The sequence below is a fragment of the Leopardus geoffroyi genome, chromosome C2 (genome assembly GCF_018350155.1).
Source record: "Leopardus geoffroyi isolate Oge1 chromosome C2, O.geoffroyi_Oge1_pat1.0, whole genome shotgun sequence".
NCBI lineage: Eukaryota > Metazoa > Chordata > Mammalia > Carnivora > Felidae > Leopardus > Leopardus geoffroyi.
Window position 1 is genome coordinate 146,722,975 of NC_059333.1, and position 18,461 is coordinate 146,741,435.

Sequence of the window (18,461 nt, forward strand, 5' to 3'; positions counted from 1 at the left end):
GAAAGAACAAAGGCTTTGGGGTCACTCAAAGTTGAGAGAAACAGGCTCCCCTATTTGCCCTTGAGTGATTCATCATAACTCTCAAGTTCCCTTCCTTCCTCCCTTCCCTCTCTCCCTCCACATTACAAGAATGTTTCTGGCAACATCAGTCATAGCTCAAAAGGACCAATAGTGGTAGAATGGATAAATATATTATGGTATATTTGGACAAGGAATTTAATTTCTTCACCCCTAAGATGGGGTGAATACTTGAAGGGGTGTTCTGAATATCAAATGAGATTATGTATCTGAAATTTTTGGCACATAGTAAGTGCTCCAGAAAAAAAAAAAAAAAAGAGTTTTATCTTCCCTTTTCTTTTCCCCTAACAGCATCCAAAATAATTTACTTAGCCCAGGAGCAAGGTGTGGCGTCCACAATTATTCTTCTGATTTCTCTCTTTTGAAAAGAGAAAGAATCTTGCAAAATAAAATAAAATACAAACACAGAAAAGCACATAAAACAAATGTCCTGCTTAGCAAATGGGGCTAACATTCTTATAACCCCTGCCCAGGCCAAAAATAAATAATTTTGCCAGATATCCTACAAGTTCTATGTGTTCTTCAACTCAATCATAGATCCCTCCTTCCCTCCAAAGTAACCGCTATTTTTCTTCTATAATCATCACTTACTTGTGTTTTCTTAAATAGCTTTATCATCCACGTTTGCATCTGGCAAACACTAGCATAGTCCTACCTATTCTTCCTCTTCTTCTTCTTATTATTATTTTGGTAATTTGATATACCTACAGGTTCTTTTTTTTAAATCTGCTCTCCCCAGTTCCTTTTTCCCCTACATCGTATCTATTGAAGAACCACGTTGACCTGTACTATTTTACAGTGCGGATTTTGCTGGTGGCATTCATGGTGCAATCCATAGCATTTCTCCATTCGCTGTATTGTTTGAAAATTGGCAGCTGGATCTGGAGGTTTCATCAGACCCCACTTAGATCTCTTTGGCAAGTCTATAGGTACAGTTATTCTCCTCCATCAGGGGTGATATCCGACCATCTCTGATTTTGTTACATTGGTTGGCGTGGATGCTTGTTGCCTAGATCCATTTAATTCATAAAGGGTTAAAAAAAAGGATCATCTGTCTCTTCCAACTCATTTGCACTCATTTGCTAGAATAATTTAACAAGGAGATGCTTTATTCAGCTCTTTGGTTATCCAGTGCTGTGGTCTGATGGAAATGGCAAGATGCATGCTTGATGTTTCTCTTCATGTTCTAGTTTTCAGTATAATGAGTTGACATCCTGTTGCCCTCAGAAGTTGATAAATTTATGTGTCAATCATTCTTATATCATAAGTTGAAACGTACTTAATTGAGTCCCAGTGTGTTGCTTTTTAAAAATCTTCATTATCCTGTCTTGGTCAGAGAGTCTCTTCATGATAGCTTCTGGGTCCTTTGGTCATGACCTGAGTAGTCTGTGATCACCTCTTTGCTATGTGGTATAACAAAATATTCCAAACTTATTATTTCCAGTCCCAGACCTAGAATTGGCCATTTTGCCAAGAAGCCAAGATGTCTTCTGTTGGAAGCCTTCTATTGATGAGGCATTTCTTTTTTCCTCAAGTGGGAACCAAGAACCATAGCTTTCATAGGAAACTGAGTCCTTGTGAGGTGAAATGACTTGCCTCGGATTTCATGGGTGATTAATGACAGATACAGGAATATAATCTCAGTCTCAGTCTCCTGATCTCTAATCTAGTGCTCCTTCTTTCGCACCACATTCCAGGTACTCAAGCTAACAGTCCCCACATGCCATGCACAAATTACAGGGAGACTGTATGTGAGCAGAGTCAGGTCTGGCTCACTCATGGAATTTGACCTCTGGAGAAGAGGCAGTCAGCTTTGCAGAAATATTCCTCATCAGGTTGATTCATCACATACATTCATTCATTCACTCAACAAACTTGACTTGTCTCCTTATCTTTGTGTCTGGCTGTGAGCATTATGATGGTGAGCAAAAAATGTGTCTCTTTAATAACTATACTTCAGCTTTGGCTGTGCCAGAGAAAATTGGCAGGAAACTTGATACTAGGGACAACTTTTACTTAGTTTTCTAGGTAAGCTAAAAGAATGTTGTAGAACCAACCGAGGCTCAATAACCTCGTCTGTAAAACAGGGCTATTAAGGGAACCTGACTTGGTTGTTGGAGAAATAAAGTGAAATGGTGCTTATAAAGTGAATTGCTCAGTGCCTAGTTCAATAAAGCACATTTTATGATCATTTTCCTTATTGTTGGGATTCCAATGGAGGGCTTCCCACCATTACCCATTGCAGACCTCCCTTCATGCGGGGCAAGGGAGACAGCAGCTCTGATGGAATTCGGAGTTAGGATCTATCACTGGCACCAGCTTCCTCCCTTAGTAACTTCCTGGAGAAACAGCCCAATCTCAGAATCACTGCTCTAGGAAATCCTGGCAGATACTGGTGCTCCAGTGACTTCCCTCTGCCGTGGGCTCCTTGCTTTTTTTGTGCATGTGCCACGGACAAAAGTCCATAGACTTCTTGGAAGTCCGGTGAACCCAGTGGACCGCTTCTCAAAAGGATGTTTTTAAATGCATAAAATATAATATGCAGGATTCCAAGGAAAATTAATGATATTGAAATATAATTATCAAATGTTTTAAAAACTACATTTGTGATATAGTAATATGTGCTTCTGTAATAATGCTTTAACAAGATCTAGCATCAGATCTAAGACACTGAAGTATATTAAGTGATGAGTATAAATGATATACAAAGACATCTTATGATAAATGCAACATGGCATGAAAATACCTGTGGTTTCTATTGGTAACAAAGTCATAGCTACAGCTACTCGTAGGAAATGTTACTTTAGCCAATAGTTGGAGAAAATAAAAAGATGTTATTTCTGCCCATTTAAATTCACAGATCTACTGAATTCTGTCCATTGAGCCCAGGTTAATAACTTTTCTATTAGAGTGTAGAGACTTATTTTTTATGAATCTTAAAGAAATTCTCTTATTTGCACTCCTCCCCTCCCAGAAGTATATGCTTTCCTCCACCACCCAAAAGCAGAGCATTCCAATGAAACCTTTCGTAAGCCAAAATGACGTAAAGCAAAGAAGCAATTACCATTAACTTATTTGGAAACATTTTTGAGCATTCCACGTTCCCCCAAATAATCACTTTTCAGGCTTTTCTGATACTGTGGGACACATCTTGCTAACAGATGCACAAAATAAATTGAGATAAAGCACAGATGTTCACAGAGTTCGAAGCTATGGCGGCCTGAGGCTGAGCTGCTGAGTGTGGTTCCCAGGGAAGGGGCTTGGCAGGGCTGGTCTCACTGCTGGGGTGGGGGTCGGGGGTGGGGGTGCCTACTCTACAACAGCTCACTTCAAAACACACACTGGATGCTGTTTTCTCTTTTTGCCTTCTTTCATAGAAGTCAGAATACTCTCTGGATTTCTTTCAGTTAGCATAAACAGGTACTAGTGTAGATCTTGTGTAAAAAGCCAGTGACTTAACAGGAACGTTTAAGAAGTAGCGAACACCTGTGTCTAACTGGATGGTACATGACAAGGGAGCGCAATGGGATTGTCAGGGCACTAGTTACCTGACATCCAGGCAACAATTTATTATGTAGAAATTCCAGTGGTTCGGCAGTTACATCTTGAGCGTCCTATGTTGTCAAAGGCCCTGGGGTAGACTCTGACAAAAGAGATTTTAGGTTCTCCCTCATGTAAGACTTTTCTTCCCAGGCAGGGAAAAGACACATATTCATGGGGACACTACTCAACTGTGGTTCTTAGTTACAAACCAAAGAGAATCACCTGCACATCTAGAACATGCCGTTTGGGATGTGTTATCTAAGAACTGCCAATATCACTTAATAGATGTTTCTAAAATCGCCTAGTGCCCATTGAAGGCAACGAGTTTATCAAGCTAAGGGGTTTTATAAATTCATTCTTCATTGGCTTTCACCAATGTGAAGTGTAGAGACAACATGGCGGGGCTCCAATCAGACCGTTCGTTTCACATAGTAGCTTTGCTGCTGCCTCAATTTATGATCTTGGGAAATCATTTAATCCATATAACCCTTAGCTTCCCTATCTGTATAATGGGGCTTATAATAATAGTAATATCTACCTCCTAGGGTTTTTCTGTAGATTAAAAAAATATGATATAAAATTGGGGCGCCTGGGTAGCTCAGTTGGTTGAGCATCCCACTTCGGCTCAGGTCATGGTCTCATGGTTCGTGGGTTCGAGCCTCGCGTCGGGCTCTGTGCTGACAGCTCAGAGCCTGGAGCCTGCTTCAGATTCTGTGTCTCCCTCTCTCTCTGACCCTCCCCCATTCATGCTCTGTCTGTCTCAAAAATAAATAAACATTAAAAAATATATATATAATATATATTATATATATTATATTATATATATTTTATATTATATATATATTTTATTATATATACACATATATATTATGTACATACATTATATATATATATATATATATATATATATATATATATATAAATAAATAAAAGTTAGCACATAGCCAGGCTCATACTAAGTATTCAGTATCTTAGTTCTTGTGTAATTGAGGGTTGGTGAAAAGAAATACCATCTCCTGGTAGTCTCTGAGTAAAGGAAATGCCAGCTTGTGCCTATACCTGAATCTGCTTTTGTAGCAGCCCAAGGGTTAATACTGAGAGGGTGTGGGTGGCTCCTATTTAGATAAAACCACATCCCAGAGCTCCCTTTTAACCCTGTTTGCTATTGTTAGGGTTTTCCACCACCTCTTTGAAGTTTCAAGATTGACAGATGTTATTCAGTAATTCCCGCCCCATCAAATTTTTACATGTAGGTTTTCAAAAAGAAATCACAGGAAATTTGAGGGGAAAGTAAAACTTTTGGTTTCTGACACTGAACTGGGGGGCGGGGGGGGGGGCGCGGTTGGGGATTTCTAGAATCTTCTTCAGACATAAATTTCAGGGGATTTCTGTTTTTGTGTTTCCCTTAGCCTGGAAAAGAATAGAAATTAGCAAGGAAGATCCTTTTCATCTATGGCCAGGAATTCTAAAAAATCATCAGCAATAAATAAACAGTTCATTTGAATGTTTTGCACACTTTGATGAATTGAAGACACAGCCAAGTAAATATGCAGTATTTATATTTTTACATTTTATAAAAAGTATCTTAGGGGCACCTGGGTGGCTCAGTCAGTTAAGCGCCGACTTCAGCTCAGGTCATGATCTCTCGGTTCATGAGCCCTGCATTGGGCTGTGTGCTGACAATTCAGAGCCTGGAACCTGCTTCGGACTCTGTGTCTCCCTCTCTCTCTGCTCCTCCCCTGCTCGTGCCCACTTGCTCTCTCTCTCTCTCCTACGATAAACATTAAAAAAAATTGTTTTTGTAATATTTTATATTTTCTAAAATATTTTAAAATATTTTAATAAAATAATAAAATAAAATATTTTAAAATATTTTCTAAAATATTCTAAAAATTTTATATTTATATTTTCTATTTTTAATGTATATATATATATAATTATATGTTTTATAATTTATATATTAATTTATATTTATATATTTTATAATTGTATTGCTGCCCCATATGTAAAACAGAATGTATTCACCTTGGGCCAAAGTGAACTCTCCCCAAATTCCGCCAGTGTCTTACAGGTCGTTAAAAAAAAAAAACACCCACACAAGAGGGGCCCGCAAACTTAGTCTATTTTAGAGCGAGGTAGGAAGTATTTTAGGCTTTCTGGGCCAGATATCATCTCCGCTGCATGCACTTGTTAGTCTCTTTCTTTTTCTAAGCAACTCTTTCACAAACAAATAAAGCAACAAATGTCTGTAGCCCACAGGGCTGTACAAAAATAAGCCTTGGGCTGTGGTTTGCCAGCCCCTGCTGCAGAACGGAAAACGTGTGAGGGCTGTTGTCCTGTGAAGTCGTCATCCATCCAGCTTCTATAGCCAACACTTGCTGAGTAGTGTAAGTGCCCCTTCCTCAGCCTGGCACTGGGTATAAGGACGGCGATCGATACATAGATTTACCCATAAAGAGCTCACTTTCTCTTGGGGGAAACCAGCGATGCAGGGATCAAACCGATCTATGATCATAAGGCATCGTGTAGTTACAGACAAGTGGGTGCTTGAAGCAGACACATTCATGGGATACTTGAGATAATAGAGGCAGAGTTACCAGGAGGGAATGTTGTTTTCTGCTCTATTCCTTCATCTGCCCCCCCTCCTTAACCTTGCTCTCCAGGCTCATACTTTGTTGAAAGATGGGGACAGTCTGTACTGACTCCACAGGAACTCTCTTCGCTTGCAGTTCCAGCCCTTTCTGCCACTGCCTTGTGCCACTGTCCCTTACGGTGTCTCACCTGTCCTTTGTCCTATTCATGCCTTCCAGTATGAGCAAGAATTTGGGTTTGCAAGAGTCAATTGCCATATTGTTTCCCTTTTCCTCTTCTTTTTTTAAAAATGCACCAGGGGCGCCTGAGTGGCTCGCTCGGTTAAGCGTCCACCTTCAGCTCAGGGCATGATCTCACAGTTCATGAGTTCGAGCCCCGCGTCGGACTCTGGGCTGATAGCTCAGAGCCTGGAGCCCGCTTCGGATTCTCTGTCTCCCTGTGTCTGCCCCTCCGCTGCTTGCACTCTGTCGCATTGTCTCAAAAATAAATAAATGTTAAAAAAAAATTTTGTTTTAAATGCACCAAGAGACCTTTCCCCAAAAGAGTGACTTTTTTTTTCCCCTCTTGGTTGCTGAAATTCAGATGTGTGGGGTTGCTCTTCCAGCGTTTTGTGGCATCTCCTTAAGATCTGAAGTTTTCATCTAGAACATACAGGCAGTTGAAGTTGGTGTTCCCACTCAGAACTGACCTCAAGACTCAGCGGTACATCGTGTGAAACCTAACCACTCCAAACTGGCTTGCTACAAGCTTCCTTTCTCACTGAGCTTTGTTGACGGACGATACCAGACATGATTTAGGTGATGGATTCTCTTTGAAAGGTGATGGTTCTCTCCCTCGTACCTGAACTGTATTCTCATCACTGTATTCTCATCAAACGCCTATAGTAGGTGAAAACTGCCATTTGAACAACTATACGTACTCTCTCTGACGTGCTCTCCGGTTCCGTGTCACCTACCCAACCTTTTTTCTTTCTGTTTCCTTGTGTGGAGCTATTGGTTTGGGAAAACTACTCTTCCTCAAATCATATATTCTTATTTTTTAACAGAACATTTCTTCTGGTCACCACTCACTTTTTCCCATTTTTCGTTGACCAGTTCAAAGGTAGTCCTTGCCACTGCGGTTCCCTGTTTCTCCAAGCTTTTCTATATTCTGCCAACACATAGACTGTAGCACACATTTAGCCCCGTCCCCGCTTGCTGTATTATCTCTATGCATCTGTCCACGTGCCCTAATCCTCTCCTGGGTTATAGCCTCTTTGAGGGCAACGCCATGCCCACAGTGGCATCCAACAGTGCTGTGTTCAATGAGTGAATCTAGTCTCTGATCACGAGGACTGCTTCTTCACAGGTACCTGTGAGGGGAACGAACGACGTATAAAACCAGTAGAATTCTGGCATTCTAGTCCAGTGGAGACAAGCTAACACAAAGGTCTCACTGAACCATGACTGCCTTTCTCTGTCTTCTGCCACGGATTATTTCCATCTATGCTCTTCTCCCCAGAGCCAGGCCAGGCTAGCACATGACCCAGAGTTTGACATACAAGACATTGTATGTGGTCAGATAGCTGGTGCTAAGGACTCCCCTCCATCAATCCCCAGGCATGCTTCAGTGGTCCAAGCTAGAAAAATGGCTGCCTTTCTTTTTACTCTTCTCAGCTTTGTAGTAATATTTCCACTGTTGTGGGGCGCCTGGGTCCAACTCTCAATTTTGGCTCAGGTCGTGATCTCACAGTTCGTGAGTTTGAGCCCCGCATTGGGCTCTGCAATGACAGCACCAGTCTGCTTGGGGTCTTCTCTCTCCCTCCCTCTCTGCCCTTTCCCTGCTCTCTCTTTCTCTCTCAAAATAAACATTAATTTTTTTTTTTTAAAAGACTATTTGCACTGTTGCTAGTAAGAATCCCTATTCTAGGAAACTGCACCTCACATGCACGTTCAAAAGAGGGATGTTGGGTGGGTATAAGGTACCTGCCTTCCAAAAAGACCCTTTGCATCGATTCCTCTCCCCACCACCTGTGTTTAAGGATGGCTTGGGTGTCGGTCAGAACAGGACAAGCTAGAGTTTAGAAAAGAACAAAGACATTCTTTGTTTAGAAAAGAACAAAGGTCATTCTTTCTATATTACCGAAGCCTCCTGCTCAGCCTTGGGCTTAGTTAATCCTCAGTAAATGCTTTGTCCGTTTAGTGAGCACTTGCCGAGACCTGACGTGTGCTAGGCACTGTTTACAATAGTGCCGGAGAAAGACACGGCCCCTGCCGGCATGGAGTTCTCAGTCCACTGAGGGTGGGGGAAGTAGAGAAAGGCAGATGTGAAACCAGTAACCAAAGTCATAGCTATTTAATTCAAATCGTGCTAAGTTGTCGCATAGGAAAAACGTAGAGCGTCATGAGAAGATATAAAACAAAACGTTTTCCCACATTTTCCTGGATTTCCTTTAGAGAGTGACATCGAAGCTGAAGTTTGAGGGATGAGTGGGAGACATTGAATAGGTGGCCAGAGGCGGGGAAGACTGCGCAGATGCACCCATCCCTGGAACAAAAAGTCACGATATATTATCCACACCAATAATGCAGGTGTCAAACCCTCTAGATGCCTAAGGCGTGGACCCGCTCCCTGACCGTGTATACCCGCTGAACCCAACTTCTTCTCTCCCTTGTTTTGCTTCCGCATCAGAATACGCCACCAACAACCCTGACCTGTTGTTAGTCATATTCCAAGTGACAGGCGTCAGCCTCCTGCCCCCGCTGGGGATCGCCATAGCCGTCATCGTCATCTTCTACTGCTACCGTGTGCACCGGCAGCAGAAGCTGAGCCCATCCTGGGATACCAGCAAGCCACGAAAGCTCATGGAGTTCAGCGAGCACCTTGCCATCATTCTGGAAGACGACCGCTCTGACATCAGCTCTACCTGCGCCAACAACATCAACCACAACACAGAGCTGCTGCCCATTGAGCTGGACACCCTGGTGGGGAAAGGCCGCTTCGCCGAGGTCTACAAGGCCAAGCTGAAGCAGAACACTTCGGAACAGTTCGAGACCGTGGCGGTCAAGATCTTCCCTTACGAGGAGTACGCCTCCTGGAAGACGGAGAAGGACATTTTCTCAGACATCAACCTGAAGCACGAGAACATACTGCAGTTCCTGACGGCCGAGGAGCGCAAGACGGAGCTGGGGAAGCAGTACTGGCTGATCACGGCCTTCCACGCCAAGGGCAACCTGCAGGAGTACCTGACGCGGCACGTCATCAGCTGGGAGGACCTGCGCACGCTGGGCAGCTCCCTCGCCCGGGGCATTGCCCACCTGCACAGCGACCACACCCTGTGCGGGAGGCCCAAGATGCCCATCGTGCACAGGGACCTCAAGAGCTCCAATATCCTCGTCAAGAACGATCTGACCTGCTGCCTGTGTGACTTTGGGCTTTCCCTGCGTCTGGACCCGACCCTGTCTGTGGATGACCTGGCCAACAGCGGGCAGGTAAGTTAGACCTGGATCCCCTTACTTGGAGGGGGCCCCGCCCTACCTCTCCATCCATCTCCCGTGTCTTTCGTCTCCAACGGCCCTGTGCCCTGCACACCTGTCAAGGGAATGTAGCCGAGGTCGGGAGTTGGCCCTGGGAATGCCCCACTGTCTTCTGCCAGGGTGTCGTTACTAATGGACAGCATTTCTCCTCCTGTTTCTGCAGACCTCTTCCAATTCACGACAGACATTCTTCTCCTCGAGTCGGTCTTCATTTTTCTCCCGTTTGCAGAGTACATTTCATTGCTTCTAACACCATTAGTGCTTTGCCTCTATTTTTTCCCCCTCTCTCACTCTTCTGCTGAGCACTTCCTACTCGGTACTGTTGGTGGCCACATTGTTTTCTTTTTACCATTCTAGAAGGCAACCTCCTTGAAGCCCAAATGCACATCCATTTGGTCATATCTAGCACAAAGCCTTGAACAGTGAAAGTGACCAATAGAGACTTATTGAGTGAGTTGACAGACTGAGTGAATATACAGTTCTCCAGTTTTTTTGAAGCATCTCATAGATGAAAATAGAAACCTTTTTGGGTAAGGAGGTATTGGAAAGTCACTAGAAATCACCAGGCCATCCTTCACGAATGACGGCGCTCCATGTTTTCACACACTGGAAGCTTGATGTGGATGATAGTAGAGTCTGGAAAGCACCGTTGTTTCCTCTGAGAAAGTGGGGGTATGTGCTTCTGAAGCATTCAGTTACTCCTCGGTCTGGCCTCTTGGGTCCATGGCTGCACAGGCATTGTCGAGGTAAACATATGGAATGCAACATGGACAGATTAAGATGGCAGGGTAGTGAGTCATGCAATGACCTATTGAAAAGAAGAATTCCCTCTGATACACACGATTAAGAAACATTCCTTGGGATAGTAATATCAATTCACATGACCTGCCCTAGATTCTTGAAAAGGTAAGGACCTCACTGTTATTTAGTTAAGCTGTAGATACTGCAAAATCAGACATTTAAGTGATTGCTTCCCTAGAAATAGCTTTCTCCTTTTTTCCTGTGTTTACCACTGTTTCTGCATTATCAGCCATTGTCCAAAGAAGACTGCATAGCATACTCATCACAATTATAAAATGATCTAGATTTGGCCTTCTACTATAGAGATACTGTCACGCAGCTTAGTTTAGTAGAGATTTTATGGAGGTACACTACATTCTTGGCACACTAGAATGTACCACGGAGTAAACAAAGAATATTGAGGCCGTCCTTAAGTGACAGAAACTAATGGCGATTATTCTTACTTTCGTCATAAATCTTGGTGTTTCAGGAATGAGAAAATAGTTATTTGCAAAAGCAAAAATAAAGTTCTAACATATCACAGATGTCGTCTCCCCAGTTATCTGTGAGGATGTTATTGTATAATACAATGACATATATCATGAAGTGAGAGAAAGCAGCCCTGGGGTTTGACATTTCCTTATTTTGGCGTGCTTTGTTTATATTTTTAAAACTGTGTTCAGGGAGAGAAAAACTATTTTTAAAAACAATTTCAGAGGCTGTCCCTTTCTGTACCAGTCTCATTATTTAAATGAGCGGTGTGCTTTTCAAAGATCATCTGCATGTGTAGAGAACAAACATCAGTTATATTTTTAGAATAAAAAATGCAGCTGGATTACACGATGGGCCTCAATGTCTATTTTTGCTTTAGGTGGGAACTGCAAGATACATGGCTCCAGAAGTCCTAGAGTCCAGGATGAATTTGGAGAATGTTGAGTCCTTTAAGCAGACGGATGTCTACTCCATGGCTCTGGTCCTCTGGGAAATGACATCTCGCTGTAATGCGGTGGGAGGTATGTATGGACCCCTCTCATACTGCGGGGGTAGACGTGTCTTCAAAATGATGTCACGTTGTTCGCTTCAAGCGTGATTCCAGGGGTACGACAGAGTTAACCCCACAGTGAGAGCTAGCTGAGATCGGTTAGGACACAGCCGTTCCAGAATGACTGAGAATTGTGCTAAAAAGCCTAGATTTTTCAGCTGAAAACCATGTTTGGAGCAGAAGGCTTTCTACCCCCTTCTTTACAGTATAATTACTTTTCTCTCGACACATCTCTCCACGGATATTTAAATATCTGGCAAGAGATGAACACTAGTAATATTTATAAGAATTCCTGTTTGTCAAATAGATCATGTTGTTAGGAAAAATATCGGATTTTTGTTTGTTTTTATACTTGAAGGTTTTTAAACCCATCACCTATTTGCCTGGGTCCCTGTGTGGGGACGGCACTTCCTGTCTGGCCGACCGACCCCGTTATTTTCTGCTGCTTGCCTGCCTGCCTGCCTTCCCCCCGTGGCACATCCAAAACTAACTTGGTTTTTCCTTGCACAGTGAAATTTGTTTAACCAAGTTTCAGCCCCTGAGAATAATTTTCTGCTTGAAAGCTTTGACAGTTCCAAAACGAATCCTTCGACCAGTATGAGTTGTATAAGAGACGGTGCTGTTGTCACCGTCAGAATAAATTTACCTAGATTTCGGTATCTTTTCTATCCTTTCAAACCCGTTATTCTATAAACATGAGCTGGAGATTGTGTCTCTGTCTTTCCCTCTGTCAGCGCAGCCAGCTTATTAAGGCCCTATGTGAACTCTCTGCTTTCATTGTTATCAATGACTGAAGCCCTTTCCTGTTGATATTTGCTGAGTGTGGAAGAATTCGGGCTAATGGGGAAGAACTGAGTTCACCAACTTTTACGAGGTCTAAAAATGGATACAGTATAAACAAGTTTTCCCAAGGAAGGAACAGGATCTCATTTGCTCAGCTAGTCTCAGAAAACCTTTCATAACCTTCAGGATAAGAACGGATGGGTTTTGGGGAACCGGAAAGAGGCCATCCCGGTTCTCATTTTGTTTGATCTTAAGCCCACAGTCCTGCGTCTCTCATCTCCGCTCAGGCTGCAGAAACTCAAGTTATTTATCTCTCCTCACTTGGATCCAGCTGAAAGCCCTTCACTTGATTTAGCGTGTGAACTCACGTATTGAGCCCTTTTCTTTACCTTCTTTTGGAAAGCATTGTGGATTTTTTTGGGTTTTTTTGGTTTAGAGGTTTTTTGTTTTTTGTTTTTTTTCGAAGGGGGTGGAATGTATCTTAAAAACATTAAAGACAGATTCTTTGCTTCATCTTAATCTCAGAGACTTTTCCTTTTTTTTAATATTTTTTAAGTTTTCTTATTTTGAGAGAGAGAAAGAGAGAACATGAGAGCACGAGCAGGGGAGGGGCACAGAGAGAGGGAGAGAGAATTTCAAGCGGGATCTGTGATGTCAGCACAGAGCCCGATGCGGGGCTTGAACTCACAAACCATGAGATCATGATGACCTGAGCCAAAGTCGGATGCTCAACTGACTGAGCCACCCAGGTGCTTTTCAGAGACTTTTCTTCTGTATTTCAGGAGTCCCATGGAAAGAACATAGAGTCGGCAGATAGACACATTCCCTCCCAGCTGTTGTAGAGACACAGGTAGAAGGACAGGTCTTGCCCTCAGGAAGCTTGACTGATGAGACAGACTTTTTTTTTTCTTTACTTTAAAAAAAAATTTACAAATTCATCAATTTCTTGCCTTAGAAATAAAATCAATTATAATTCCCCCCAGTTGATGTTAGGCTTTAATTTTGAAGGTCTAAGAAAGAGGGTGGGATGTGGAAAAAGCTTTCCTTAAGCTTAAACCTTCTTTTCTCTCACTTGAAATGCAATGTGTGTAATTACTATCTTTTACTGACCATCTGATTTCAAAAAAGGAAATGTGGAATCTGAAGCTTAACTTGGTATGGCGAATTAGAGATTGAGATTGTATTTTGCCACATAGGTCAACTAATATTCCATTCCATCGAGTTTTATTCTGAGTAGCAGGCATCTAACTGCATGCGGAAGGATGCTAACCATTAGGGGACAGTCTTGTAGGGAATGTGAAACCCCAGCTGTCCTGCCGTTAAGGGACGCCATTCTGTTCTTACGGTTGAGCCCAGACTCTTCATGTGAATGCTAAGCCTGGCCCTCGCTCGCCTTTCTAGCCTCATCTCCCCATAGCACTGTCATTCCACACGGCACGTCTTCTGTGAATGCCTTTTAGGTCTCAACCCTAGGCTTTGTCTCGTGCTATTGACTGGGACCGAAGTAGACTTCTAAACACTCAAGTGCAGGTCAGTTGTGACCAGTGCTGAACGAAGGTAAGGCAAGGACGCGGGGCCCCAAAAGCCCACGTCAGCTGAGGGGAGCGAGACAGTAGGGTCGGGCAGGGAGGGCTCTGGAAGGATGCGTAAGACTTAGGACTGTCCTCTTGAGTTACTTCTTTATCAGCCTGTCTCTGCGAAGTGGCCCGAGGGGAACAGAGAAAGAGCACTACCACCCCACTGGACAAGTCAAGTCTTTCTTATCAGATTACAGAATGGCAGCAGTTGATCACAGCACTCTTCCGAAGCCAACTGGTACAGCCCCCTTCACACGGAGGAGCTCGAGAGGTGGGCTGCAGTCATTGAAGAGGGTGGTCCAAGTGGAAAGGCGTCCTGGTGGAAGCAGCTCTGATCATGAAGAAAGCCACGAAGCAGTAGCCACCATTCCCTGGGCACTTGCTTCATGGGTCAGCTCGTCCAGCCTACCGAGCACTCTCGGGCACTGGTATTAAATGCTGCATTTTACAGGTGGGAAAACTGAGGCTTCGGGAAGTGGGAAAGCCGTGTGGCCACGACACTGCTGGCCTGACCAGTGGAGGACGTCGTAAAGAAAGGACATCACGGATTGGGCAGCCAGTGCTACCTTGTGCATCCTGGCCTCTAATTCAATGTCTTTCTGGAAGTAGCCAGCAAGACTGTCACACTTGAGGAACGTTCAGTGATGGCCTCACTCGTGAAAGTCTCCAGGGATGGACTTTCCCATCTCCTCTGGGTGCATCTCTATTAACAGATTCCTAAAGCTCTTAATTTCTGAGCATGTTACCGACTCAGTGCCTTAAAGTCTGAGATAACTTCTTTATCCTTATTTCTCTGAAGATCTGTTTATTCATTCATTCCTTCTCGTAACAAATATTTATTGAGTACCAGTTGTAGGGCAGGCATTATTCAAATGCTAAGGACACAGCAGTGGCGGGGGGGGGCAAGAAAAAAAAGAAACAAAAAATGCCTTCTCTGTCCTCCAGAGACAAGGAGTCTGTGAAGAACTAATATTGTAGAAAGAGGGGTGATGAACAAACAGATATGTGATTACAGCACCGGGGTGGGAGTAGGCAGATAATGAATTTAGAAAGCAAAATAAAGAGGGACAGATCATGACAGAGCGCATCATCTCGGACACTCGGATCACCTGAAAGAACACGGAAGTCAGGAAAACAGGTCTTTCAGAGTTGTTTGAAGAAGGAGCCGATCGCAGGAGGTGATTGGTCTGTGACTGTCTTAGAAAGGAGGGAAGTCGTGAAATCGTCCTTCGGCAAGGACAGACCCGGAGATGGGCCCTGCTTTACAAAGAAATCTCTGTCCGGCTTTTGGTTTATTCGGTGTTCATGCAAGCGTTTGCGGTGCGTGGGAGGCGGAGGACGGCGGGGACCCTTTCGGGGGCCCCCCTCTGGCGAGCACAGCAGACACAATATGCACATCACCCCCAGCCAAAATGGACCCACCAGAAAACCGACTTCCAAATAAATCCCTGGCCACTGAGGTCTTTGAATAGAAACTGACGCATGGCAGCCCGCGGAGCGGGCGTTTAACAAGGGGAGAGACGTAGCTCTTAAGCATCCTGTCTGCCTGCCACAGGCCTGGAAGACAGAAAGTCACATGAGTCAAAAAGAAAGGCAAAAGAGAAAAACAACAACAACAACGAAGAGGGGTGGGGGAGGAGGGCTGAAGAGAGGATAAGAGGCGCTCGAAGTTTTCCTGGGTTTCAGGGGAGCATCATTTAGAAGCAGATACAAAACTCAGGGGTGCTGCCTCGAGGCCCACTGTCAGCCTGCTCTGTGAAGTTGGAACTGCATCAGAACAACAGCTGTGTTCCAGATGCCGACTTCCAGAGGAAGAGCATCATGTCCCAGAGACTTGCCCTCTGCGTGCGCAAAATCCGGGGGGCGGGGGGAGGGGGGAGAGGCAAGGGTGGTTTCTCTTAAGAGCCTCCTGAGAGACATGAAAGGAAGCTGCCAGGGTCTGGGAGGGATGGCTTCCATCAGTGGAAAGACTCTGGGGAAAGCCTGGGAGAGGGGAGCCGGAAAGGAGAGCAAGCCCCGTACACCATAAAGAAGTTCCGCAGACAAGATGTTGTTTGAGTCAGCCGGGGAGATCCCGAGGTGTCCTGTCGGGCCCTGGTGCGCCTGGCGTGGGAAGCAGCCTGAGGGTGGGACGGAGACTGGGTCCGAGTGAACAGTTCTGTCATGGGGACGTCTGCCTGGGGTTGGTTGCCTCAGAGCCTGGAACAAGAATTGAGCCTGAGTGGTTTATTTGGGAAGAGATCCCAGGAAATGCCAGTAAGCGAAGGCAGAAGCGAGTCAGGAAAGGGGAGGAAGCCGGGAAATGGCAGGTCATCAAGCAGGCCATCGCTGCGGGCAGCTGGAACAGAGTCCTGCCTGGGACTCCGGGAGCAGACACACACACACACACACACACACACACACACACACACACACGCCCCGGGAGCACACCGTCCGACCCACGGGCAAGCCGGCCGTTTTCCTCCCAAACCCCATCCATCGTGGGTTCAAGGTCGCTCCCGGGGCGAGTCCGAAGGGCGAACACAACCTGCCCAGCGGGTTCCACCTGTGTTGGGCCAGCGGGCGTGGACAGCCGCGTGGCCGGCGGCCTTCTGGGAGTATATGGAGTAATGGTGCAGGGAGCCCGCTCCCCCCTTAACTGGCGTGATGACAGTTCCTCGCAGAAGGGAGGCCTGAGCCGTGGCATCCTTTGTTCAGATGCACAGACGGCACCTCCAGAAAATCACGCATTGACGCCGCGGCCAACACCGCCCTGATCTGGTGCTCGCGGCACAGGTTGTGATGGGGTCCTCTTCCCCCACCTCTACCGCCACCAGCCCACCTGTTTCGCCAAAACCCAGAATGGATCAGCGTTTGGGTTTCATGCTGGTCAATAAAAGCAGTTAGGGAGAAGGCTGCTCGTTGCCATCAGTGAGGGGTTTTCTCGTTGGCTCTTTTGTTCTTTTGTGTAACTCATTTAGAAATTACACACCGTAACCATCCGACAGATTTCCATAAGGTTCCCCTTCTCGGAGCCATGCGGTGCGGAGGGGCCGGCCAAGGCAGGAAGGGACACGTTTGTCACATTTGTGACAGGCACGTTCCCACCTGGGGCTGCCCCAGCTGGGCTTGTTCTGGCCAGGGGGGAGAAAGAACTCACCGAAACGCTTAGTAGAGAGGAGAAAGCATGCAGGCTTCCTAAAAAGGCAAAGCCAGTTCATCAGAGGAACAGTAATACAGCCCGCGATTCTGAGCGTTCTTCGCGGAATCCAGCGTGCTTTCTGGCCTCGGTTTTCGCAACTGGAAAATGAACTGTTGGATCACATCTCTCAAGACTCTTCTTCAGCATTCTCTGTCTGACTCATTTGAAATGTTGAAAGTATGTTTAGTAACTTGCATTCAGTTCCTCTGTCAAGACGCAACTCCCATTCCTTGCAAAACACGTACAACAGTCCTGCTGAGAGCATGGGCTGCAGAGGGTGCTGGCCCTCGGACGGGTTGTTTCAGATTTGCGACATGATGAGGACAGAGCGGGGGTGCAGTGACTCTGATAGCAGTCTGGGGTTGCCCAGGACACCCAAATGGCATTCCTTCTTACTGTAATTTTCTACAGTGTTTTACCCAAGCTTCAGTCCCCAGTGAATTGGGGGGCAAAACATCTATCTAGTCTTTTATCAAAAAGAGATAGATTGAGACGCACTCATCATAAACAGTAAGAGGCAAATTTAAATCACTTTTTTGGGAAGTTTGTCTTTGAGAGAGAGAGCATTTGCGTGAGCAGGGAGGGGCAGAGACGGAGGGAGAGAGAGAATCCCAAGCAGGTTATATGCTGTCAGCATGGAGCCAGACTCGGCCTGAAGTCACCCACCGTGAGGTCATGACCTGAGCCGAGATCGAGGGTCACATGCTTAACCGACGGAGCCACCCAGATGCCCTTAATCACTTTTAATCCCGGCATCGCACCTAAGCCACTTTTGTGAGACTAAGGATGAGGAGTGGGACAAAGATTTGCTTTTGCCTATATCCATCTACTTAGTAATTTTGGAGTTTTAAACACATGCATTTTCTAAAATAAAAGCATTTTAAGCACCAACATGAAAAACAGATAAGGACAAAAGATAAAGAGATGGGGATAAAAGACATGTAACCTGGACTGAGCAATTTTGCCAGAGTGGATGAAGCATCTCAGCCCCTAGTTGCCTGAAACCGTGGGAGAAAGTTGGAGCTGAAAACCAACCTCTGGTTTGGCCAGTCACCACGTCTGCTCGAGTCCCCGGACCGTCTGGGTTTCAGTGCTCGAGGTTTCATCCCAGGAAGGACCATTGGTGCCCAACTGGCTGACAGAGGCTTCCTGCCCTCAACCACCTGCCCCAGGGCTTAGACCTCCACCTCGGTCTCTGTGGCCGCCTCCTCCTGCTGAAGCAAAGAAAATATGCACGGTATCCTGAGGGCCTCTGAGCAGACCCGAGGAGCAGTTAGCACCTGGCCTCCAGGAAGAAAGAAACAGCCTCTCTTACAATGTCTGTCCACGGTCATCCTCCACAACCTGATTAGAGACCTGAGAAGGCATTG

At 45.2% G+C, this 18,461-nt stretch overlaps 1 protein-coding gene and 1 long non-coding RNA gene across 2 annotated transcripts in view; one reads left to right on the forward strand and one right to left on the reverse strand.

Moving 5' to 3' along the window:
* The window catches only part of TGFBR2 (transforming growth factor beta receptor 2), a 90,356-nt gene that overhangs the window by 61,364 nt on the left and 10,531 nt on the right, over positions 1-18,461 (forward strand). Inside the window, exons 4-5 of the mRNA XM_045436415.1 lie at positions 8,884-9,683; positions 11,380-11,521. Coding sequence (XP_045292371.1) covers positions 8,884-9,683; positions 11,380-11,521 — 942 coding nt within the window. The remainder of the gene's footprint in view (positions 1-8,883; positions 9,684-11,379; positions 11,522-18,461) is intronic.
* Positions 14,693-17,304, reverse strand: LOC123575739. The gene is made up of 2 exons (XR_006700968.1): positions 17,050-17,304; positions 14,693-16,109 (listed from the first exon to the last, which is right to left on the reverse strand). It is a non-coding gene; the product is annotated as an uncharacterized LOC123575739 (long non-coding RNA).